The sequence below is a fragment of the Mastigoproctus giganteus genome, chromosome 1 (assembly GCF_048544385.1).
Source record: "Mastigoproctus giganteus isolate SK-2022 chromosome 1, ASM4854438v1, whole genome shotgun sequence".
In the NCBI taxonomy this organism is placed as follows: Eukaryota; Metazoa; Arthropoda; class Arachnida; order Uropygi; family Thelyphonidae; genus Mastigoproctus; species Mastigoproctus giganteus.
Genome location: NC_143575.1, coordinates 55,070,507 through 55,095,856, shown reverse-complemented (window position 1 = coordinate 55,095,856; position 25,350 = coordinate 55,070,507). Strand labels below are relative to the sequence as shown.

Sequence of the window (25,350 nt, the reverse complement as noted above, 5' to 3'; positions counted from 1 at the left end):
TGACATACATTTAGACCTAAATCTTGAACAGTATTTCTTAGTTGGTATGAAAAGCCTAGTAGCTTCCATGATTAATTTCTTTAATTGCTTCTCATTTAGAATTGGCTGTTGGTAACATCATCAGTTGGTTTCACTGTACATCTTTAAGTAAATCCCACATTAATATACAATGATCACTGTCACCTAGTGGTTCCTTTATCTGCAAATTCTTAATGCATCTGTCATCACTGCTGATAATCACATCAAGAGTATTACCTCTTCCGGTTGCCCCTCGAACATGTTGCTGTGCAAAACAGTCATCCAATAAATCCACAAAAGTCTTACTAGTGTGCGAGTGACCAACCCAAAAGTTCCAGTCAATATCTGGAAAGTTCAAATCACCCATTACAAGACATTCTGATTTACTTGCCCACTATATTTCTCTGCACAACTGTTCATTGTACTCATCAGAGTCATTGGGCCTATAACACACTCCTACTCTCATTTTCCCTTTCCCAATGTTTATGTCACACTAAACTGACTCAACATTGCACTGTCCATCCATGTCAACTGGATGCACTTCCTTAGATTTTGTGTTTCTTAACTAACAGCATAAACCCCAAATTCCAATTCTTTACTGCTTATGTCTGTGTGAAACCATGTCTCTGATATCCGAACATTATCTGCTTTTGCTGCCTTGATAAGCACTTCAAATTGATCAAATTTATTTACTATACTTCTAGCATTGGTGTACATGCAAGTATACACACATCTGTTCTTACTCTTAGTTACACTAATGCAGCCCATGTATTTACTTGTTCCATGACTCCCAGCAGCTCTTGAAGTCCCCAGCAACTTGCTCTCTACACTGCTGCTCATTACAATAGAAGCAGTGCAAGAATCGCTTCCACCTCTGCCTGCGGCTACTGTTAGTCTTTTAGTCTGAAAAAGACTTGAGGGTACAATTGTGTAGTCAGATATGAAGTTTTCTGAGCAATGCAGACATGCTGCCAGAGTAGCTCATGGTGTCTTGTTAATGTTATACAGGACTTTTGCTAGCAGGGATAAGGAGGTGTTATCCCTTGGTATAAGGCAATGATCAAGCCACACCTTAAGTACTGCATACAGGTCATGATGCCTCATTTTTGGAATGATGTAGAGCTTCTGGAATGAGTACAAAGAAGGGCAATGAGATTGGCGAGGGGAACAAAGGGGGTGCTCTTACCAAGAAAGGCTGAAGTTCTTCAAGTTGCAGTATCTGGAGACTAGGCACCTGCGAGGTGATTTGATTGAGGTGTAATAAGCAATGGTTTGAGCAGGTTCGGTGCTGTTGGGATTCTTCTTCTTTCTCAGATTATGAACCTGAGGGGTCTTAAACTCAAACAGAGGAAACACAGTTGTGGAATAGATGTGCAGAAATTTGCCTTTAGTCAGCAGGTAGTTGATTGTGGGAACAAACCTCCATCTATTGTTGTGGTAGTTGATAGCTTTAATAAATTCAAAGAACTGAACAAACCTTTGGAGTGAATGGATGGGTGAAATGGGAAAGTTTTTTTTTTTTTTTTTTTTTGGCTGCTGCTGTATAAGCTTGCTTTCTTGCATCAGGCCACTACTAATGCTAAATATAAAGGTTACATTGTTAACAAAATCACTAAAGTTTTTGTTGTACAAGTTGTCTAAGATCTACATCATATGTTAGCACAGTAGGTTTGAGAATTTTTGGTGATTCAATTTTGATACCCTTATTGGAAAAAGTAGTAGTAGTAGTGATCTTGGTGATATCATCACTACCATCTGTTTCTAATATGCTTAAGTAACTTAATTTTAAGTGATTTTAAAGAGAATTTTAATAACCTCATCCTTCACATCCTGACTGGTGTTACAGGTACTATGTTCATTAGCCTTATTGGGTTTAAGTTTGAAAGACTTTACAGTATTATCATTATTTACAGCCGCTTTGCTAGATACATTAAGGTACCCAAATATTTCGAGTGAGAAAGCATCAACAACATTTGATTTTAAAGTACAGTAAACCCCCGCTATTCGCGGTATCTGTATTCGCGGTTTCGCGTATTCGCGATCGCCGATGTAATATAAAATGAAACCTAAAAAATGTGAATTTTAAAGCGCCGTGAATATTTCCCCCCATAAAAAAACATGGGCGTGGCTAAAATTATCTTTCCCGGTAAAAACAGCGCTCAGTGGGTGGGGGGGGAGAGGAGTGACAAAATCGCGAGCGTGGATGTTTCTCGCTAATCCTTGTTCAGTATGTGTTATGCGCTTGTCATGGAAGGTTTCGTCGTTTGCTTTTAATTTATATGCTTATAAATTGAATAAATTTATCAATTTATAAATTGATTTGCTTACAAAAATGATAAATCTACTGTTTTGCAGTGTAAAACGGACTTTTTCGAGTGTGTTAACGGAAGAAAGTGACTTTATTGTGGACAAATTCTTTCTAACCCCTACAAAAATATGGCTACGAATAACAAGAGAAATGTGAAAATATCAAAGGTGATGACATTAGCGAATAAAATTGAGTTATTAGATAAAATTTCTAATGGTAAAAGTGTCTCCTCGGTGGCAAAACATTATAAAATCAATGAGTCAACGGTACGATCAATCAAGAAATCGGAAGGAAAAATCCGCCGTAGTGTCCGTGAAAAAGGCGCTATTTGCTTCAAAAATTTGCTCTGTAACTCGTGATGTTAAATTAGAAAAAATAGAAAAAGCTTTAAACATGTGGATAGAAGACCGAACTCAAAATAAAATTCCGTTAAGTTCACTCATCATTCGTGAAAAGGCAAAACTCCTTTATCAACACTTTAGCGAAACTGGTGATAGCACTGGCGGGATAAGTTTATTTGCTAGCAAAGGCATATTACATTTAATATTAAATTGTATCTTATTTTCATTTCGATGCCATATGCTTGCATTTCACTATGTACTGTCTATGTACATAGTCATATTATGAAGGTACATATAATACATACATAGAAAAAATTTTAGACTAGTTTTTCTTATATATTTCATACTTTGGAACGGAACCCCTTTATTACTATGGGAGCCATAACTCAGTATTCGCGTTTTCGGTATTCGCGACATTTCTCAGGAACGTAACCCCCGCGAATAGCGGGGGTTTGCTGTATCAGCATAAGATAATGCTTACCAGGTCTGGATAATGCTTACCAGTTTTTTGTAATTCTCTCACTCTGACTTTGTACACTTCATTAATAAGATTGCTCACAATAACGTCTAAGTCTGCAAGTTTATCATAAAAAATTTACTCATATATTTAGTCACACAGTTGTGTTTATCTGCAAGGAACTGAGCAATTTCTTTGTGGATTTTATAAGTTAGTGTTCTGAAATCAATGCAAAAAAGTATAGTGAGTTCTTTTTTACCCGGTTTTATCACAATCGGAAGATTTATTAGACTCAAGATGCACTAAGTTGACAAGAGGTGTAGTACCAAGTTAAAGGGGAAAAATCAACATCAGAGACAATTATCAAAGACAGAAACCTGTTGGTTTTGTGAATTTGGTGTTGGACACTGAAGGGATGCTGACTGGTTGCAGCATGTGTTTGGGCTGGTTTGGTTTGGTGTTTGTATTGAAATTATGCAAAGTGTTTGAATAAAGTACCCAAAGAGGTAAAATAAAAAGAATACAAAGTGAAGGAGCCCAAAAATGATTTTATTTTTATTCAGCGTAATCACCACATGGTTGTATGAACTTATGACACCATTCTAAAATTTTCTGAAAAGAGGCAGTAAAGGTATACAAAGAGATGATCAGTTCAGCAGTTATAGTAGTAGTATAGTGGCATGTGATGCAAGAAAGCAAGTGTATGAGCTTATGCGGCATCAGTCAAAAAAAAAAATAATAATAATCAAATAAAATAAAAAATTACACAACAATTCCCTCTAAATGTTTGTCCAGTTCCTCCTTAAATTTATTTAACCTATCAACTTCCACAACGACAGATGGAAGTTTGTTCCAGCAATTAACCACCCGCTGGCTAAGGGCAAATTTCCACACACCTATTCTACATTGTCTTTCTTTGTCCTCAACATCCTGAAATCGTTTTCCTTCAAGAGCAGTTTCCACCTTAGAAAAAGGGAAGAAGTCTGCGACACTAGATTGGGAGAGTAGGCTAGATGGTTGATCTGTACATTGCCATGCTTCGTCAGAAATGTCTTCACAACAAGTACAGATTGGGCAAGGTCATTCTCATGCGACAAGAACCAGTTTCCTTTCTCTCAAAATTGGAGCCTCATCTAGGAAATGCACTTCAATAGTCTTTGAAGCACCTGCATGTAGAATGCGCATTGACTCTCCCATTCGTATAAATTCCTCGTGAATCACACTCTGTTTTTGAAGAACATGATTAGCATCGTCTTGATCCTGAAATAATGTAAACAAAACTTTTGGGGCTTTGGTGATGATTTTAAAGTCCACCGCATGCTCTGCCGCTTCGTCTCTAGATCATACTGAAACTCCCAACACTCATCTCCACAATACAGTCAAAGAAACTGGGATTGTCTTGACAAGTCTGGATGAAGTCTTCACATGAGGACACTCTCTGTTCCCTGCTCCTCTCATCTATATCCAATTCATTGGCCATCATTCTGAGGGTCAAGTGACAATCTCTTGCCACAATTTCCTAATTTTTTTCAACTCTGTCCTCATTTCAAGAGGATGATGGATGCCCACTTCTTGGGTAATTGTGAACATCCTCACATCCATCTTTGAACCATTTATACCATTCAAACACACTGGTACAACTTAATATTTCATCATCATAAACAGTTTTTAATATTTCATACATTTCTGTTGAAGATTTTCTCAGTTTGAAGCCAATTTTGCAATGGTGCAACGAACAAATTTGATATTTGTTCATTGCTCCATTGCAAAATTGTAAAACTCACCAAACATGACTGCAACAGCATTAGTCTGGGAAGTTTATTGGCACACTTTATATGTTTCACATAATTCATCTACTGCGTCCAGCATGCATCATGATGCACTAGATACCAGAATAACAATTTCTCTTTTTCAGTGCATGAAAATAATGTCTTTCTGAAATCTAAAGAGGCTTGAATTGTCAGCTCTATTCAAACTCTGGTGGCAGCCCCCTTTATATTTTTTTCTTTTGGTTCTCGTGTATATTAATTTGTGGTCAGAAGTTTTTTTTTTTTTATCATGGCAAAATTTGTGAACCAGTTACCACCATTTCTCCCTGTGCACACATCTGTTCACCACTCAGCTTTGCTAATTTTATTTGTTTGTCTATTGCTTATATACTGTTTCAAATATTTGATCTATTAAGTAAAACCTTTTTAATAATTTTGATACCTTTTCTATAATTAGTGGCCATTATAGCCACTAAAAAAAGTGTTTTTTTTTTTCTGTTTACCTCTATTTACAGCATGATTAAATTAATGGATCTCTCTCTCTCTCACACACACACACACACACACACACCGCCACCAGCCAACATCCATTTACTGTCCAACTTCAAACCCGCAGAACCAACTTTTCATCTTCCTCATTTATCTATTCAACTGCCGTTTTCTGGAACAAACCTTCCTACATATGTATTTCCTGAAAATTACAATCTACAGAAGTTCAAGTCCAATGTCAACAAATATCTTCTTTCGTCTTCTCAACCTCCAACCCAAGCACGGTACTAAGTACTATAGGTTCTAATACCTCTTGTGTTTGGGGTTCACATAAAAAATAAAAATAAAAAATCTCGCAAAACCCCTATTCTCTAATTCCTCCATAGCCAGATTTGCGACAATGGCGCTAATTGGAGAACCCATGGCTGTGCCGCGAACCTGTTTATACATCACTCCTTGGAAAACCAAGGTTGTACTAGAAAGACATAATTCAACAGCACAACATATCTTCTATGCTTAGGTGGGATCTAGCACTTAAGGTATTATCCTTCTGTAAAACCAACTTCACACATTCTACCCCATGTGCTATGGGAATACACGTGAATAATGATATGACATCTAATGACATCATCATCTCATCCTCCCCTATATCTTGACTCCTTACAAAGTTCACAAATTCCAAACTATCTCCAATGACCAACGTGGACCGACCCACAACCGTAGAAATCAGCTGCACCAGATATTTAGATAGAGCATACGTAGGGCTACCAATGAAGGAAACTATGGGCATAATGGAACATTCTCCTTGTGCGTCTTTGGTAACCCATTGCGAGATTGGATTTCCCTATGCGAAAGTGGAAATGATATGTTGATGATGCATTCAATATTGCAAAGAAGGGGAGAGAGGAAGATGTGGTCTCGTTTCTCAGTGGTTTCTCCCCCTTTATTAAATTTACCTCGGAGGTAGAAATAGATGGCACCCTCCCATTTCTGGACATAATGGTTTATAGGGAAGGCCCCAGATTTAGAACCAAGGTTTATAGGAAACCAATGTGCAGGGGCCACTATACACATTATAGGACGGCACAAATTGCCCAACATAAAAATAGTGTGGCCAGAGCACTTTTGGGTAGGGTGAGGACACACTGCAGCACCTTTGAGGAAGGGGAGAAGGAAATTAGGCAAATTACGATGGATCTTATGAGGTGCGGTTACTCCCAGAGTGTCATTGATAAATACAGTAGAGAGGAAGAGCTCAATCGGGTAGTTCCACCTGTACCGCTTATTGGGAGGATGCTTTGCGACTTTCAGACATGCTGTGTGCAGCTCCCGGGCCGGAGGTTGCACACAGTGGTGTCACAGGTCAAAGACCCCATTACTAGGGATTCTAGTAGTGGGATCGTATATGAGATCACATGCCCGGATTGTGGGGAATGTTACATGGGGGAGACAGGACGGCATCTCAAGGACCGTCTGGGGGAACATTCAAGAGCGATACGGACTGCAGAGCTCAATAAATCCGCCATTGCCGAGCACTATTGGGAAAAACAACACTAGATCTCCCACAACAACACTGTCATCCTTGACCAGGTGCATAGATTCTGGGACCGCAAGTGGCTAGAAAGTCTGTGGATTGGATCCTCTGGCAACAATAGCATGAACAGAGACAGGGGAGTTGGGCTTCACCCCCTTTTTGAGGCGGTGGTTTTTGCCAGAGATAAACGTTTTAGTTCTCCACGTCCCCAGACCACTTCCAGGTTCTGGTACAAGTGAAAGGAATACTGAGTATGCGCCTGATCATCCATGTGTGCCGTGAACCTGGTATTTAAGAATGTGTCGCTTAAGTTTTATTATTGCTGAGGGAGGAGGCAGACACCTCCAAAAGCTTCAATAGTGTTTTTATCGCTTTTACATTTATATTTTAATGCATTTTAACTTATTTACTTATTTTATCTTATTTTATTTTTGTTGTAAACTAGTTTTTTGTAAATAATCAAAATTTTTATAAATATTATTTTACAGTCTTTTGTATCATTTTAATTTATTTTATTTTACTATTAAATCAGTTTTAAACGGTTGGTGTATCTATTTAAATTTGTGGTATGAATAATCCCAACCTTAGAGGCCTTATTGCAGATATAGTGTTAATGTAAGCGAAGAAAACTGCAACAGTTGGACATTGATGATCCTGCTCAGATAGCAAACAAACTGAATGAGTATTTTGCACCTACATTCACACATGAAGAGTTATTACAGTTTGAAAATGGCAGAAGGTTATCAAATTGTAGCAGGGTGATTAATGATTTTGTAATAACTGAGAGCAAAGTGGAGGAGAAATTGTTGAAGTTAAACATAAGAAAGGCACCTGGGGTGGATGGGATCTATCCAGTTATATTAAAGAAGGTGGCAAAGCAATTAAGCAAACACTTAGCCATAATTATGAGAGCATCCTTGGACTCAGGGGAGGTCCCCACAGACTGGAGATGTGCAAATATAGCCCCAATTCACAAAGGGAGATTAAAGGATGACACGAGTAATTACAGATCAGTTAGTTTAACTTCTGTTCCGGGTAAAATATGGAGTCACTAGTTAAAGATGCATTGCAGGATCATCTAGACAAGACTGCAGCAATAATTCAGACACAGCATGGGTTTGTTAAGGGAAAGTCTTGTCTGACAAATTTGATAGGATATTATGATGTAGTTACAAAAGAACTGGATGCAAAAAATAATTTTGATATATATTTGGATTTCTGGAAAGCTTTTGACACTGTTGCACATGGAAGACTATTGTACATATTGGAGCAGAATGGTATTAAGGGTAAGTTGCTACAATGGATAAAAGGATGGCTAAGTGGGAGAAGACAGAGGGTGGTAATTAATGGGTGCTGCTCTTCGTGTGCTAATGTTGTTAGTGGAGTCCTACAGGGTTCGGTGTTGGGTCCTCTGTTGTTTTGTATATTTATCAATGAAGGTATATCAGGCTTAGTGTCGAAGTTTGCAGATGATATAAAGGTTGGCAGGGTTGTTAATGACAGTAATGGCAGTGTGCTACTGCAACCGGATCTAGATAATTTGGGCAAATGGGCTAAGAAGTGGCAACTGAAGTTTAACCTTGACAAATGCAAAGTACTGCATATGGGTAGAAGTAACCCCAGAGAAACGTACCAACTGTGTGGTACTACACTTAAGATGGTAGAAAATGAAAAAGACATGGGATTAATTGTGCAGTCAGAAATGACGTTTTCTGAGCAAAGCAGACAGGCAGACAGATTGTCCCTCTGTTCGTGATTGTTCGTGATCATTGTCGCGTCTAACACTGTTCAGCAGTATTTCATCTCTATTTGGATGTTCTGTTGTAGTCAGATCTTGATCTACATAAACATAACTATCCAGTGTTATTTCATTTTCAATGTTTCCAGACGATTCTAATAATGTCCAAAAGTTTTTCAGTTTTGAAAGGGGCAATTCATCTTGTTCGTCCAGTTGTTGTTCAACTTCTGTATTCAATGCAAATCCCACTTTCGAAAAACAATTTTGAATAGTGTATTCAGTGACATCGTTTGTCCAAACTTTTGCCAGTTCAGAGATGCAATCTCTAAGGTTAATTGCTGGAACAATACAGAGGGACAATCTGTCTGCATTTTATCAACTGTGTGGTACAACACTGACAGTGGTAGAGAATGAAAAGTACCTGGAGTAATTGTGCAGGCAGATATGAAGTTTTTTGAGCAGTGCAGATAGTCTGCAAGAGTAGCTCATGGTGTCTTTTCAATGATATACATGAATTTTTCTAGCAGGAATAGGGAGGTGATTAACCCCTTGTATAGGGCAATGGTCAGGCTGCACCTTGAGTACTGTATACTGGTCTGGAGGCCTCATTTTAGAAAGGATGTAGATTTGCTTGAGTGTGTACAGAGAAGGGCAACAAGATTTGTGAGGGGAATGAAGGGATCCTCTTACCAAGAGAGGCTTAAGTTCTGCAAATTTCAGTGGCTGGAGACTAGGCACCTGCAAAGTCATCTGTTTGAGGTGTATAAGTCCTTGAATGGTTTGAACAAGCTCAATGCTGATGGGACTCTTCCTCTTGCTCAGATTAATTGCCTGAGGGGAGATAAATTCAAATTGAGGAAAGAGAGTTGTAGAATGCATGTTTGGAAATTTGTCTTTATCCAGCAGGTGGTTGATTGCTGAAACAAACTTCCATCTATCGTTGTAGAAGTTGATAGCTTAAATAGATTCAAGGCAGAACTAGACAAACATTTGGAGGAAGTGGATGGGTGAAATGAGAAGTTTTATTTTTTTTTTGGCTGATGCTATATAAGCTTGCTTTCTTACATCATGTGCCTATTCTAATGCTAATAAAAAAAAAATAAACATCCTAGAATGCTGCAGTGAATTGCCCACTACTGAAAGATAGAAACAACATTTAAAGAAAGCTAGCACTTCTGTTGGGAAACACACAGATCAAATGGTTGTATGCTTCAGTAATTGACCAGCATAGATCCAGCTAATTTAAATTCATAGTTTTCAGAACAACACAATTAATATGCATGAATAGGCTTAAGAAAATGCTTGGTTTTTTTATGGCCAATTTTTTTCTAAAACAAAACAATTAATAATACAGATCAATCTGAAACACAATAATTGAGCATTTCATAAATTGGAATTAATATCACTCATATCGATTTTTTTGTAATTAAAAAGAAATGGCACTTGCATACTTTACTGGGGATGCTCCCATCAGAGGGTTAATTTAAAAATTGTATTTTTTGAATTTGTAATTATAAAATAGTTCATTTTTTTTTTTTTTGTTATTACTTTTTTTAGGGAAGTCCTGGTCCAAAGGGGCCTCAAGGTAGAGATGGTGGTCCCGGAACCCCTGGACTTTCTGGTCCACCAGGACCCCGTGGATCTTCTGGTGATGCTGGAAAGGCCGGACCATTAGGACCTCCTGGTCCACCAGGCCCTCCAGGACATCCTGGAGAACCTTTTGGTTATGATGCAAGTGCATTGGCTGCTTTGCTTGGACAAGGTCAAATCAAGGTAAGTTAATTTTCCTTTAATTCCTTTGTAGGTCATGCTCAGGACCATGCAATGATATGAGGACTGGTACAATAGTAATTCCTCCTAATTTTTTGCTTTCAAATGTGGTGCCATAGATCATTTTGCATGTAACTGAGTGGTCAGTAGAAGTCTCTGTTTTCACCATACTGACTGGGCATTGTGATCGGTCTTGTGAGTGTAGCACATGGATAGCTCAATATGTTGGATGCCACAGATATACATATCAAGCAAAGAGTGTTGATTGAATGTCTTATCAATGAAGAAGTGATGCCTATCGTAATCCATACACATCTGAAAAATGTTTATGGTGACAATACTGTAGATGTGAGTACAGTTAGACATTGGGTAAGACAATTTAAGAGTGGGAGAAAGTGACATTGTTGACAAGTCTCGAAGCGGCTGGCTTGTAATATCGGTGACAATAAACAAGAGCCAGATCAACGCGTTGATCAAAGAGGACTGCTGCATCACATCATGCGAATTGTGCAATGCAGTAGGTATAGCGAAACCTGCTGTGTTAACAATCATAAAGGAACTAGGCTACATCAAGGTTTGCGCCCAGTGCGGTCTGAAAATGCTGACATGTGAACACAAAGAAACCCGGAAAGTCATCTGTATGGAACTTCTCCAGCACTACAAGAGTGAAGGAGAGGTTTTCTTTCACACATAGTCACAGGCAACGAAACCTGGGACCACCATTATGACTGAAATGAAGAGACAATCGATGTAGTGGCATCAAAATTCACTGCACAAGAAGTTCAAAAGACAGCCTTCTGTCAGTAAAGTCATGGCAACAGTGTTTTGGGAATTAAATTAAATAGGAATTAAATTTCCTGAGGAAAAAAAATAGGAGGCATTAGTTTCATAATGCTACTCGTACTTTGAGGGTGGGGTACACATTGGTTTGAAGACTCCCTGGACTTTTGTTAAAGCTATGTCATAAAAATTTAATGAACATTTACAAACCCCTTCCCCTATTGTGTCAAGGCCTGAGTGCTTTCGAGATGTTTTTTTTTTTAAAGTGAATTTTAATAAAATAATCAACAGACAGTGGACATGTGCCAAACTAAGCAATTTGAATATAGTATATAGAAATAAAATATATCTATAAAATACAAATGAGTATTGTATGTAAAAAATGAATAGCAAATGCTTAGAAATTTTCTAAGTATTTGCTATTCATTTTTTAGTCAGATTTATCACGGTATTATAAGATTACTATAATTTCAGTATTGTATGTATAAAAGTATATAATTCCAATATCATTGATTTGTTAAAGTATATACTATTGTCAGACTTCAAAAATATATTTTTACTCTGATTTTTTTAAAGATGTAGTAAAATACAAACAAATTTAAATGCTAAATATTTAAAATACTTCTTTCTGCTATATTTACATGATAATTAAAAAGATTTCTAGAAATAAAACTATGTTCCTTGTAGGTCTAATCAGTCATTTGAGGTTGACACTGTTCAATAGTTCTGTGGCATACCATATCATTCAAAAGCATATACATAAAAGTAGTATTCTAGTATAATCTTCAATCCTCAAGCATAAGGATTCCAAAGAAAATATTCCAACCTCTGTATGATTGATTGTAAACTGCAAATAAAACCTTCTATATTCATATATTTTACAAACAATTACTGAACTTTTCAGTTACTCTGAATAACAGCTATATACCATAGAAGCATATTCCGATGTTGGCAGGACAGTAGCCAAAACATATTCATTGAGTATTTAAAATTAGACTATATATATATATATATTAAGTGCAATAAAATCATTAATACACAGCCATTTCTGAATAAACAGAATATTTATAAAGCGGCATCGTTTTAAGTTATATCTCATATTGTGAATACCGTCACAACGAATTGCCATGATATCGCACTACTTCGAATAAGTAATGCTTCACCTAAGGAGAAGACTAATGTTACTTATTCTCAGATAGGTACCACCACCACCACCACCACCACCCAGATGGCACCGTTTTGGGGCTATTTGGCCCCGAAATGGTGCCGCTTTATAAATATTCGATAGCCGCTTTATAAATAAAATGATGCCGCTTTATAAATATTCTGTTTATTCAGAAATGGCTACGTATTAATGATGCTATTGCACTTAATATATACATAGTCTAAATTTGCTCACAGCTAGAGGCTTTAGCCCTAAATGCATCTTAGTCTAAATACATCATACACCATTGGGCATCTCTCATATTGTGGAGTTATACTTCATAACTGTTTTGCCATCATTGCATCACTTGGGTACCTACCCACACACCGAAGAAGGGCCAAATAGCCCTGAAACGGTGCCGTCTGGGTGGTGGTGGTGGTGGTACCTATCTGAGAATAAGTAACATTAGTCTTTTCCTTAGGTGAAGCGTTACTTATTCGAAGTAGTGCAATATCATGGCAACTCGTGAAGGTATTCACAATATGAGATATAACTTAAAATATTCTGTTTTATTCAGAAATGGCCGTGTATTAATGATGCTATTGCACTTAATATATACATAGTCTAAATTTGCTTGCAGCTTGAGGCTTTAGCCCTAAATGCATCTTAGTATTTAAAATTATTAATTTCCTCAAATGTTCTTTTTAACGTCTCTTAAGCTCTTGCAGGTTGTTGCCGGCGCCTCTGTAGCCAGGTGGGAAGGAGCAGCAGTGCGTAGCACACGCTTCTTGATTAGACCAGGGTTCGAGCCCGTCACCACCAAATACGGAGGATGCGGAAAGGTCAGGGACTGACCACCGCATATCCCGGAGCAATATGGCCTTAGTTGCTAATGCTCCTAAAAACCAAATAACAACAACTACAACTTGCAGGTTGTTTCAGAATATATGAGACATGAGATCTGGTGATTTCTCATAATCAGCCTTTGTTAGCCTGACCCTTTCTGTGGTGCTATTGCAGATCAATTTATAGCTGTTATAAGCTTCCATACTTTTTGTCACTGTGTTACTCTCTCTCTCATACCATTCTTTTCTCTTATTAAACTGGCCAGCTCCTTACTGTTTATCCATCTTAGCACCCACCTTGTGCTACATTTTCTTAATGGTATATATGAATTCATGGCTTCTTTGACTATTTAAAAGTTTTCCAAAATTCCCTTATTTTCTCTCCTCCTAAATCTGCTCAGAATTAGGAGGAGACCATGCAGATAAAGACCATGCAGCATCTTAACCAGCATAGTCTGTTTTCCTTAAATTAAAACCCATGTCTTTGTTCTTAACAACTGTGATCTCTCTCTCTCTCTTCATTGTCCAACTTAGAATGTGCGATCACTCCTCATAAAGCTTCCTGTACTGTCAGTCCTATGACATCAGATTCATGTGTAATGATGAGGTCTAGAATGTCCTGTAAATATGTAGAATATATATATATTCTGACTCTGGTACTTTCCTTGATATGCTGATATAAATAACAATCATCTAGTTGATTTAAAAATTTGTTTCCCATAGTAAGTTTCCCCTCCCACTTGTTCCATTCAATAAGGGGCAAACTGAAATTATCCACAACAAAGTATTCACATTTGCTTGTCCACTCCTCTGGTATGCAGTATACTCCTACTGTCATTATTCTTATGCTTCCAGTTTCACCACGTGGATTCTCTGCTGGCATACATAAGTTTGGAATCTGGGAATGCTTTGTTGCAAAGCTACCTTTGATAAGAAGAATGGACTTTTCTTGAATTTAAGCCATAGTGAACCTCTTTTCCCCCAGTTTCGGGGTGACACCAAGTTTCTGTTATCCCTGCTATATAAGCATTACTTTTCATAACCAGGAGTTCAAACATCCATTTTGTTACATAAGTCCTAACATTGCTATAGATGCAATTTGGACTAAGCATTCTTGTATTCTTTACTACTCTGACCTATCCCTTAAAGTTATTTAAGCTTGTTTCCCCCCTTCCTCCAGCATTAGCTTCTCATTCATTTAAAACATCACTGCCCTAAGCACACCTTTCCAACATCAGAAGATTCTTCAGCTTATACAGTCTCATACTATCAGCAGTTCCATATTATCAGATAAATGTTGATATCTATTACTACTGTTAATCCCCCCCCCCTAAATAGCAGTTTCCCTGACTTTTAAAAGACCTTGATGATTTTGACAAAGAACACTGCACCACCTTTGTTAAACTGTATTCCATCTCTTCAAAATTGATTCCTTTTACCTACTCAGGTGGACCACATTGATAAAAAAATTTCCTGCCAAGAGCTTGCAGTGTCCTTCAAGTTTATAGTTAGTCCACAAAGTACTCAGCATATAGTTTCTTCTGTTATGCCTGGGCAGGATTGCACACATGTGCATTCTGAGTATGGATTGGTTGCAACATTTTGTACAAAAAAATATTAATATAAATTTGTAATACAAAGTGATAAATCAGTATAACAATGCACACCAGTATAACAATCAGTATAACAGTATAACACCTTGTAACAAGATATCAAGGATAATGCAAGACACACATAATTGTAAGTATTACAGTATACTATTGCTGTGTAATATCAAATTAAAAATGAATTGAAATTTACCAAAAATAAAATAAATTATCAATGAAAAGAATACATAGGAATTTCTAATTCTGATCAAACTAGAAATTCCTTGGGATCATTTGTTGTAGTGATACTGATGCTCCAGATATCTTGCTACTGGATTGATGCCCTTTTGAGATGCAGTATCATAGACAAAGTAAGGTTAGTAGTCTCAATAAAATATTAAATTCTGCATAATAATATCATTGTCAATAAACTGTGCACATGGATTAATAGCACTGAAAAGCAAAGTTCTTTGCCATCACACAAAGTTGAAGGGAAAGTACTTTGTCACACATTGGAGTCAAAAGGGAAAAAGGAAAGGAGTTTGGTATAGTTTAAATAAACTAACAACTCCAAATTATGAAGAATGGACACTTTGAGGAAGGTTATCTAAAAAAAAGAAGGAAGGCTACTGCTTCTACATCAGTGTGAATATCGTAAGGCAATTTTTTTAGGAAGATGTACAAGAGTCCAGTGAATATTTTCACTGTTTTGGAAAAGCCAGTCCACAAAAATCATAAATTAAGTAGTCTCGATGATAAAAATTAACATCTCTGAAATTAAGTCTATGATTATCATAATCTATTGGGCACGGTTCACTGACCCCTGGCCCAAAGTTGGTAGTAGGCAGGTGCAACAGGTGCAGCCATTCCGTACCTCATGCAATAAAATTTCCTTGTTATGTGGTAGAAATAGAGGCACTCATGAAGTAACATACAAACAAAGAGGCTGCTTAAAATTATATTTTATCAGTGCAGATAAAATTGTGTTCAGCCTCTGCTTCATTTAAGAGCTTTTGGCCTGAGAAACTGTCCATCGCTAATTAACAATTACTTGCAAAGTCACTGAGTGATAAACCTGCTCTTCTAAAAACTCCTGTTATAAATAAATTATACCCAACTTTACTTATTGAAAGTGAAATCTTTACCTGTCAACAAAAAAAGAATGAAATGGCGCAATTATTATTTTTTTTTCCAATTATACAATCCATTGAGTGAGTTGAAAGAGCAGTTTTAAGTGTAGAGGAAAAATATAAACTGATTCAAGAAACTGAGAAGAGTTAAAAAAAAGTTTGCTCTGAGTTTCATTTGGTTACCTTAACAGTTCATATAGTTTTGGATAACAGATGTAGATTGATACTGAGAGAATATGATACAAATGATGAAAGATTGCTGATTTATGTGTTTGAATATCACTGTGAATTACAGAATTTTTTTTATTAATTTAATTTTTATAACAAAGTTAACATTTGTTGCACTACTTCTGTTAAATTACAATAACATTTGCATTGTTTCCATGGGAAAATGTATCCCAAGTTTTGAGCAGGCTGATTCATGGACAAATTTCTGGGATAACCCATTGTAAGTTAGGGCTTTGTGTATACAGTGGTACCTCGGTATACGTCCGCTTTGGAATAAGTCCAACTTGATATACATCCTGTTTGGACGCGAAAAATTTTGTTTGGTATATGACCTTTGTTTGGAATACGACTTGCGTGCATCAAAATTAGTCACGACACCATGCGCTACCCTTGTTTACCTCTCTCAAGACAAAGCCACGACTCAGATGCCAGATCTTACCCTCCTCTCCAAAAACCGAATAAAAGCTGACCAAGGACGGACGCTAGCAAAGTACGTGCACCCGTCCTCACTTGGCTTTCCGAATAAAACTGACCGAGGACGTATGCGTGCACAGTGCACGCTTACGTCCTCGATCGACTGAATTCAGTTTTTGGAGAGGGGATAAGATCTGGCATCTCTGCCACTACTGCCCACGAGCATCAGTACAACAGTTTCTACCATTCAGTGAACAGCCCGCACTATAATTCTCCGTGAATTTTCACGTGATTTTGTGTTTTTTCGCGTAAATGTTTTGTAAATTCATTAACCATGAGTTCTAAGAAAGTTAATGAGAAGAGCCAAGCAATGTAGAAAATGGGGCAGGATCACCACGGAGGTGTAAAAAGAGATTGTTGATAAGTATGAAGGTGGCATGCATATCGGGACTTGGCTGCTGCATACTGTATGCCAAGAACGACAGTATCTATGATTGTGAAAAACAAAGACGTTATTAAATCTGCTAGCGTTGCGAAGGGGGTGAAATCGATTACCAAACAAAGATCAGGGACATTGTATAATATGCCAATAACAATAGGATTTTTTTTCATGGGAATGGATTAATCATTTTCCCTTTATTTCTTATGGGAAAAATTCATTTGGTACACGTCCTGTTTGGTATAAGTCTAAGGCTCTGGAATGGATTAAGGACGTATACCGAGGTACCACTGTATTTTATTTATAATCTGTAATAGAGTTTTGCTTAATGAATTTTTGCACTTATATAGTTGATAAATTAGGGAACCAAGAGTCCAACCCCACAGGTTTTTGCTGTTGTTTTCAAAACCATATTTAAAATAAAACTGCAGTATGACTAGGTACCAGATCTAGAGAGAGAGAGAGAGAGAGAGAGAGAGAGAGAGAGAGAGAGAGAGAGAAAGAAAAAGAGAAGAGAAGAGTACATCTGAAATGATTTGTCAATTTTATTTTTTTAATGCCCTCGTGTCTGTGCTGGGAACTAGGAAAGTCTTTTAGCATTAATGGAAACAGTAATGTATTTAGAGGTGGATGTGCAGGTAGGATGTCAATGTTTGTACTGCAGTAATTGTTTTACATAAACTTAAATATGGAAATTTAAATACAAGTAATTCTCATACATATAACATGGTAGTCAGGTTCCTAGAAAATCCTGTGTAGTGTGAAACCGTGTTATACTGGACTAACCAAGTACAAAAAGGGGGGTGGGGTTACATTCCAAAAGCTAACAAAAACACACCATTTTTTTATAATTATCGGAAACTTAATTTTTATTAAAAATAGTAATAACCGAACAATCATCATACAAACTGAGATACATATATGTCAGATAATGTAAATTCTTATATTTTTATTCCTCTCCATATCTGAGCTAAACACAATCAAACGAGAATGTTTTCTCTGTTGCACAATATCTTCACCTTCTGAACTTTCTTCTGCAGCATCTAGATTTATTGTATCTTCTGCTCTCTTTAAAAAATCAGTAATCTGCGTTTGTTTGCTTTTTGCTTGATAGATCTTTGTAAATTTCATGGTATGGAGCTCCTTTTTGAAATTTTTGCTCCTTTCATTTGAAGGAACGGCATTAAAAAATTATTTTCTAATTGCTCAGCTAAGTTTATGCTTTCCAGTTTGCTTTTTATTTTAAAATTTGGAACTTCAGAATTTTCATCTGCATTACCATCCTCTGAATTGATTTGGTTTGCCTCTGATGCCATTTCCACCAAATCTCTTCATCAGCCTCTTTTTCTATCAGTAATTCAACATCTTCAATAGTCATATCATCAAAATCTTTCCCCTCTTACTGACTTAGCAAGTTCTATGATCATCCTGATTCCATTTTCTGCCAGATCAACCATAATTATAAGAACAAAGTTTAGTAATACATACCCAGAAAAATTTATAAATGATCAAATAAAAAACCAAAATAACCTTACAAAAACCTTAAAAGTCACAAACTGCACTCTTTGAAGTCACAATATTTTATGGTCTCAAACAAGTTCAATAGCACAGATCCTAACACAGGGATTTCCCAATAATGTTTTTTGCATAATGACTAACAAGTCAACAGTGGAGATTCACAAAAAAGAATGGAAGTGTTGAAAAATTACATCCAACATAATACTCCCACACAAAAGCTCAAAAATACCATGTTATGCAAGGTTTACTGCAATTCTCTGTGTTATTGCAAAACAGTGTTATATAAGTACTGTGCTGTGCAAGGATTGCCACAAGGTATCAATCATGTTAGAGCAAAACCATGTTATACAGAGATTGCATGTAATTTCATATTATAATCAGTTTTATACTATTTCATCCCCCTTCCCTCAAAGTAGTATGAGCACAAGATCATCTGTTACTGCTAGGAAATATTTCTTTTTGTTATTTTCAGACTCCCCTAAAAATACTTCTGCCATGGAAAAACAACCACCATGGCTAAAGGTAATAATGAGTAATTACACAATTGGGGGCAGTTTTCTTATGGTCCAATAGTGGTGGGTTGGGAAGTATTATTTCATCATCCTGCCATGTTCGGAAGCATCCTCTTTAGTTCTGGTAGTCATCTCTAGTGACGGACCTTCAAGGTTTGATTTGATTTTTATGATTTGTAGTGAGGGGAGGGATCTGTCATTTTTTAATTTACTGTACATTTTTTCCTTGATGTTTTATTTAGTTTTTTTTTTTTTTTTTTTTTTGTAAAAGTATTTATATCCTCTACTAAATAACTTTTTCTCTGAAATTTGGCATTCAGCATTGGTACTAGAGTAAAACCTGTCAAAGTGGACACCTCTGTGTAATGACTACCTGTCTATTATGACCACTTCTTATCATTACCCTGATGAGCTTCCTATATTATTATTCCATTTACTTTTTTAATAGATCATCTGCAATTCTTTGCTTTTACAGGCCTCTTTTTTTTTTTTTTTTTTTTTTTAATCTCTTCAATTCTGGTGATGCTGTTTTAAAGTTGGTTTTTCATTGGTCAAGTGTGGCAACCCTTGGGAGGATACAAGGACTAATAGATTAATAGTAGTCACTGGCAGAAGTGAAAGTGATTCTTGCACTGCTTCTATTGGAATGAGCAGCAGCCTGGAAAACAAGATGCAGGGTATTTCAGAGACTGCTGGGAGTCACTGCGGTACAAGTAAACACATGGGTTGTGTTAGAGTAGCTAAGAATAGGAACAGGTGCATGTATACTTGCATGTACACCAATGCTAGGAGTTTGGTAAATAAATTTTAGGAATTTGAGGTATTGCTCAGAACAACAAAGGCAGATATTGTTGGGATAACAGAGACATGGTGTCACACAGATATAAGGAATCCAGAACTGGAATTTGGGGAGTACAATGTGTACAGGAAGAATAGACAGGATAGGAAGGGAGGAGGGGTTATGCTATTAGTTAAGAAACACATAAAATCCAAGGAAGTGAAGCCAGTCGACATCGCTGGACAGTGCAGTGTCGAGTCAGTTTGGTGTGACATAAGCATTGTGAGGTCAAAATTGAGAGTAGGAGTGTGTTATAGGCCTAATGACTCTGATGAGTATAATAAGAAACTGTACAGGGAAATTGAGTGGGCCAGTAAATCAGAGAGTCTTATAATGGGGGACTTTAATTTCCCAGATATTGACTGGAATTTGTGGGTTGGTCACTCATACACTAGTAAGGCTTTTGTGGATTTATTGGATGATTGTTTTCTACATCAGCATGTTCAGGAGGCAATTATAGGAAGTAATACCCTTGATTTGATTATCAGTAGTGATTCTTCATGCATTAAGAATCTGCAGATAAAGGAACCACTAGGTGGCAGTGATTACAGTGTGCTGAAGTGGAATTTACTCAAAGAGGTAACTACCATCAGGGGTAAAGAGAAGGGTTTTATGTTTTCGTAAAGGTGACTATGGTGGTCTGAGACAATATTTAAATTCTATATGGTGGGACCAATTGATGATGTTACCAACAGCAAATTCAAAATGGGAAGCATTCAAAGAATTTATCTTGGAAGCTACTAGGCTTTACATACCAACTAAGAAATATTGTTCAAGGCCTAAATGGATGTCAAATGAACTAATGAGATATATGGCAGAGAAGAAAAATGCATGGGATACATATAAATTAATGGGTGACATGGAAGCCTCTGATAGATATAAGCTGGTCTGTAACAAAGTCACAAAGGAGGTTAGGCAGGCAAAGGGAGATTACGAGAAATCCTTGGCAAAGGATGCAAAGAAAAACAACAAAGAGTTCTTTACCTATGTAAACTCTAGAAGGAAAGGGATTAATCAGATTGGTGCACTGGATATTGATGGTTCCACTGTTGATGATCCTGCTCAGGTGGCTAACAAACTAAATCAGTATTTTGCATCTACATTCACCCATGAGAAGTTATTCAGGGAGGGAGGGAATTGCCAGAGGGGAGTTAAACTCCGGCAATGAGTTAGATGATTTTGTAATAACTGAGAGGAAAGTGGAGGAGAAATTGTTGAAGATAAACATAAAAAGACATCCAGGATGGATGGGATCTATCCAGTTATATTAAAGGAGGCAGCAAAGGAAGTAAGCAAACCCTTAGCCATAATTATGAGAGCTTCTTTGGACTCAGGGGAGGTACCCATGGACTGGAGGTGTGCAAATGTGACCCAAATTCACAAAGGAGGATTAAAGGGCGACACAAGTAATTATAGACCTGTTAGTTTAACTTCTGTTCCAGGAAAATTAATGGAGGCACTGGTTAAAGAAGCACTGCAGGGTCATCTAGACAAGACTTCAGTTATAGCTCGGACACAGCATTGTTTTGTTAAGGGAAAGTCTTTCCTGACCAATTTGATTGGATACTATGATGTGGTCACAAAGGAACTGGATGCAGGGAATAAATTTGATATCATATATTTGGATCTTAGAAAGGCTTTTGATACTGTTGCACATTTGAGACTGCTGCACAAATTGGAGCAGTGTGACATTGGAGGCAAATTGCTGCTGTGGATAAAGGGGTGGCTGAGGGAGAGAAGACAGAGAGTGGTAATCAATGGACACTGCTCATCGTGGACTAATGTTATTATTGGATGATAATACCTGAGGGATATAATAACATTAACTAATGTTAATGTTATTATATCCCTCAGGGTTCAGTATTGGTTCCACTGTTGTTTTCTGTATTTATAAATGATATTGATGATGCTATATCAGCTTAATGTCCAAGTTTGCAGACGATACAAAGGTTGGCAGGGTTGTTAAGGAACTAATGACAGCACGCTGCTGCTGCAACAGGATGTAGAAAAGTTGAGCAGATTGGGCTGAGAGGTGGCAAATGAAGTTTAACATTGACAAATGTAAAGTACTACATATGGGAAGCAGCAACCCCAGAGTGATGTATCAACTCTGTGGTACTACACTGACAGTGGTAGAGATTGAAAAGGACTCGGGGTAATTGTGCAGGTAGATATGAAGTTTTCTGAACAGACGATTTGCAAGAGTAGCTCATAGTGTCTTGTCAATGATATACAGGAATTTTTCTAGCAGGGATAAGGTGATTATCCCCTTGTATAAGGCAATGGTCAGGCCACATTGAGTACTGTATACAGGTCTGTAGGCCTCATTTTAAGAAGGATGTAGAGCTGTTGGAAAGAGTACAGAGAAGGGCAACAAGATTAATGAATGGAACAAAGGGTTGCTCTTACGAAGAAAGGCTTAAATTTTGCAAATTACAGTGTCTGGAGACTAGGCACCTGCAAGGTGATCTGATTGAGGTGTATAAAGACTTGAATGGTTTGAGCATGCTCAATGCTGATGGAATTCTTCAGCATTGAGCATAAATTTAAAATTGAGGAGAGACAGATGTAGGATAGATGTGTGGAAGTTTGCCTTTAGCCAGCAGGTGGTTGGTTGGTGAAACAGGCTTCCATCCTTTGTTGTGGAAGTTAATAGCCTAAATAATTTTAAGGCTGAGCTGAACAGGTACTTGGAATGAATGGAGGGGTGAATGGGAGAGTGTTTTTTTTTTTTGCATCATATGCCTCTACTAATGCCAATAATGTTTCCCTTACAGATAACACTCTAAAAGTAAATTTATACCTAGAACATAATTCAGAATGTTATACAGATTTTTATTATCCTTGATTTTTATTGAAAATTGTTAAAAGCAGTGTACATGGATTTTGTTCTTGACAAATGTATACAAAGAATTGACATCTGTATTAATATGTGGGTCTGGACAGGCAGATGATTTTGGCCCCATGTGAATCACTTACTGTGTCATAAATATTAGTCCATGACCCAGATTTGTTGGTAGCCTTTCAAGAAATCTCTGCTTAGCCTCCTGGGCCAGTTTGCTCCTGTAGTGTGGAGGAACAAAGTAAAGTAAGATAACTCTATATATATATATTATGCATGATTCTTTTTAATTTTTGGGTTTACATTTGTGATGTAATTTTATTTTGGGTGGGAGGCATTGCAGGCATTAGGCCTAACAGACTGTCTAGAAATTGGTGTGCTAGCAGTTGTTGGTTCACCTATTGATCTATGTTGAAAAATTAAAATGAAATAAAGTACAAATGTAATTTTTAAAATGAATATAAAAATTAAAAGAAATAGAAAAATTATTAAAGAATAAAATTAGAGATGGAGGAAGGAAAAGGAGGATATTAGGAATAAAATTAGGAAAAATTACACTCATTCAGATGGGCAAAAATGACCAAGCATGACCATTTCTGACAAGGGCACCCACTAAGAGCTTAAAAATATAGATTTACCTTTTAGGCTGCAGCTGTCTCTGATCACTTGTAAACTGAATTTCCAATGAACATTACATATGCATATACATTCCTTATTCAATGGAATGGATATTAGCATTCTTTGAGTCTTCTTTAATCAGCTTGGGTTCTTTGTCGGCCAGGTCTACAAGTGTTTAGCTGTTCTGTAATGTTTTCATGGGGATCTTGTAATATTTTGACTTACCCACCTATTCAGTTGCTCCTCTTGGCAAGCATTTGTTCATCCATTCATTTATTTATTCATAGTCCCCTTTACATGCTATTCAGATGAAGCTTGATCTTGATATTCAAGCATAGTTTCATATACATTTATTGAAAATGTAAATTTCTCCTTTTACTTCTACATACTTTACACTCGTGTTTTCACTTTTGTAAAGTAAATTACATTAGAGGTAGTGGCTGAATTAAAATGTGCATGTTACATTATTTTACATCTCAATGAAAGAAGAAGAAAAGATAATATTTTTATGCATTTTTTTCCTATTATATTTTACATTTTGAATATTGTTAAATCATCTACCGTGGTAAAATATAAACAAATATAGTTAAGCGTTTGCAATGTTTTATTTATTATTACACTATCAAAAAAAAAAAAAAAAATGTGCAGATGAAATGGAATATTTGAATGGTGATGTAAATAGGAGATAGAAAATGAGAGCAGATGATGTAATTCACAACCCTTATTAATTTCTAGTTGCCTTTTGCTATTTCATACAGCTTATCTACAAATTACAACACTCAAATATTTAAACAAATTTTCTTATTATTAAGGGACCAGATCCTTTGCTAGGAGATGAACCAGAAAAACTATTTTCTCCTGATACACCTATTGAAGAAAAGAAGAAACTAGTTTTTGAATTTTATGATAACCTCATACAGGAATATGAAAAGTTCCGTAAACCCACAGGAGATAAAGATGCCCCTGCCACAACATGTCGAGATCTGGCTGTTGCTCATCCTGAATATCAAAGTGGTAAGTTGAATAAATAATGCAACTTTCTACTAATGATATAATATTTATATTAACTATTAGATATTTCACTAATTCATAATAATATTATTTCTAATGGTTTCTAAAGCATTTAGTATTTTAAAATATATTCTTCCTTGTTACATAATCTGACTGGTTGTGTAAGGCATTATTATTCCAAATATTCTTTACTGTTTCATCAAAATTGTAAGAAAAATACTAAATATGACTGTGTGTGTGTGTGTGTTAGTAGAGCTAAGATGATTGGAAATCTGGGCAGGAGTATTGTATGATACAAGAGTATTATTATTATTAGTCCTATGATGCAAGGAAGCCTGAGGCTTATGCTGCACCAGCCAAAAAAGTTTCCCGAGTTACCCAGAGAGAGAGAGAGAACGTTTGATATGTATAACATTTAGCAGTCAATTATTGATTACTTCTTGCTAAATATTGCTCCATCAAAAGTGATGGAGCAGTATTTTAATTTATAACTCTAAATGATTAAATTTAGAAAAAAGAATTTAGCCTCTGCAGTTGATCTTCAGAGGCTGAATTCTGTTTATATCACCAAACCTTTAAACATTTGAATTAATAACTTAATTGATAAACATAACTGTTATCTTCATATAAAAGACAAGCTGGAAATGAGGGCCATTTGGCCCCTCCATCCACATTACAAAATATAATTAATGCTAGAAATGTCTGTATGATATTGATTACATCTTCATTTTGTTTATATCTGGCATTCATTTTAAATCAGCAGTATTTCCAAATAGTTCTGATTGAAAGTTTCTTATCTTCTGTTTTTCAAAAACTGAGTCCAAGATTGTCTTGCAGTTTTTGACTAAGGAGATGAATGTAAGTTCACTAACTTGTAATGGCTTTGTTTTAACCTTGTATTGTTAAAACTTAATAAATACTGCTTGGACTGAAAGTAAAAAATTTTTCAAATGACTGCTTGGAAACAGCACTATGTAAAATAATTTTTTCATGGTGTGCAATTTTTCTTTTTATTGGAAGA

The 25,350-nt window shown here is 36.5% G+C and overlaps 1 protein-coding gene across 1 annotated transcript in view; it reads left to right on the top strand.

Moving 5' to 3' along the window:
• LOC150090808 (uncharacterized) overlaps positions 1-25,350 on the top strand; it is a 791,939-nt gene that overhangs the window by 738,707 nt on the left and 27,882 nt on the right. Inside the window, exons 44-45 of the mRNA XM_090372970.1 lie at positions 10,212-10,427; positions 24,131-24,332. Of these exons, the coding sequence (XP_090229096.1) occupies positions 10,212-10,427; positions 24,131-24,332 (418 nt within the window). The remainder of the gene's footprint in view (positions 1-10,211; positions 10,428-24,130; positions 24,333-25,350) is intronic.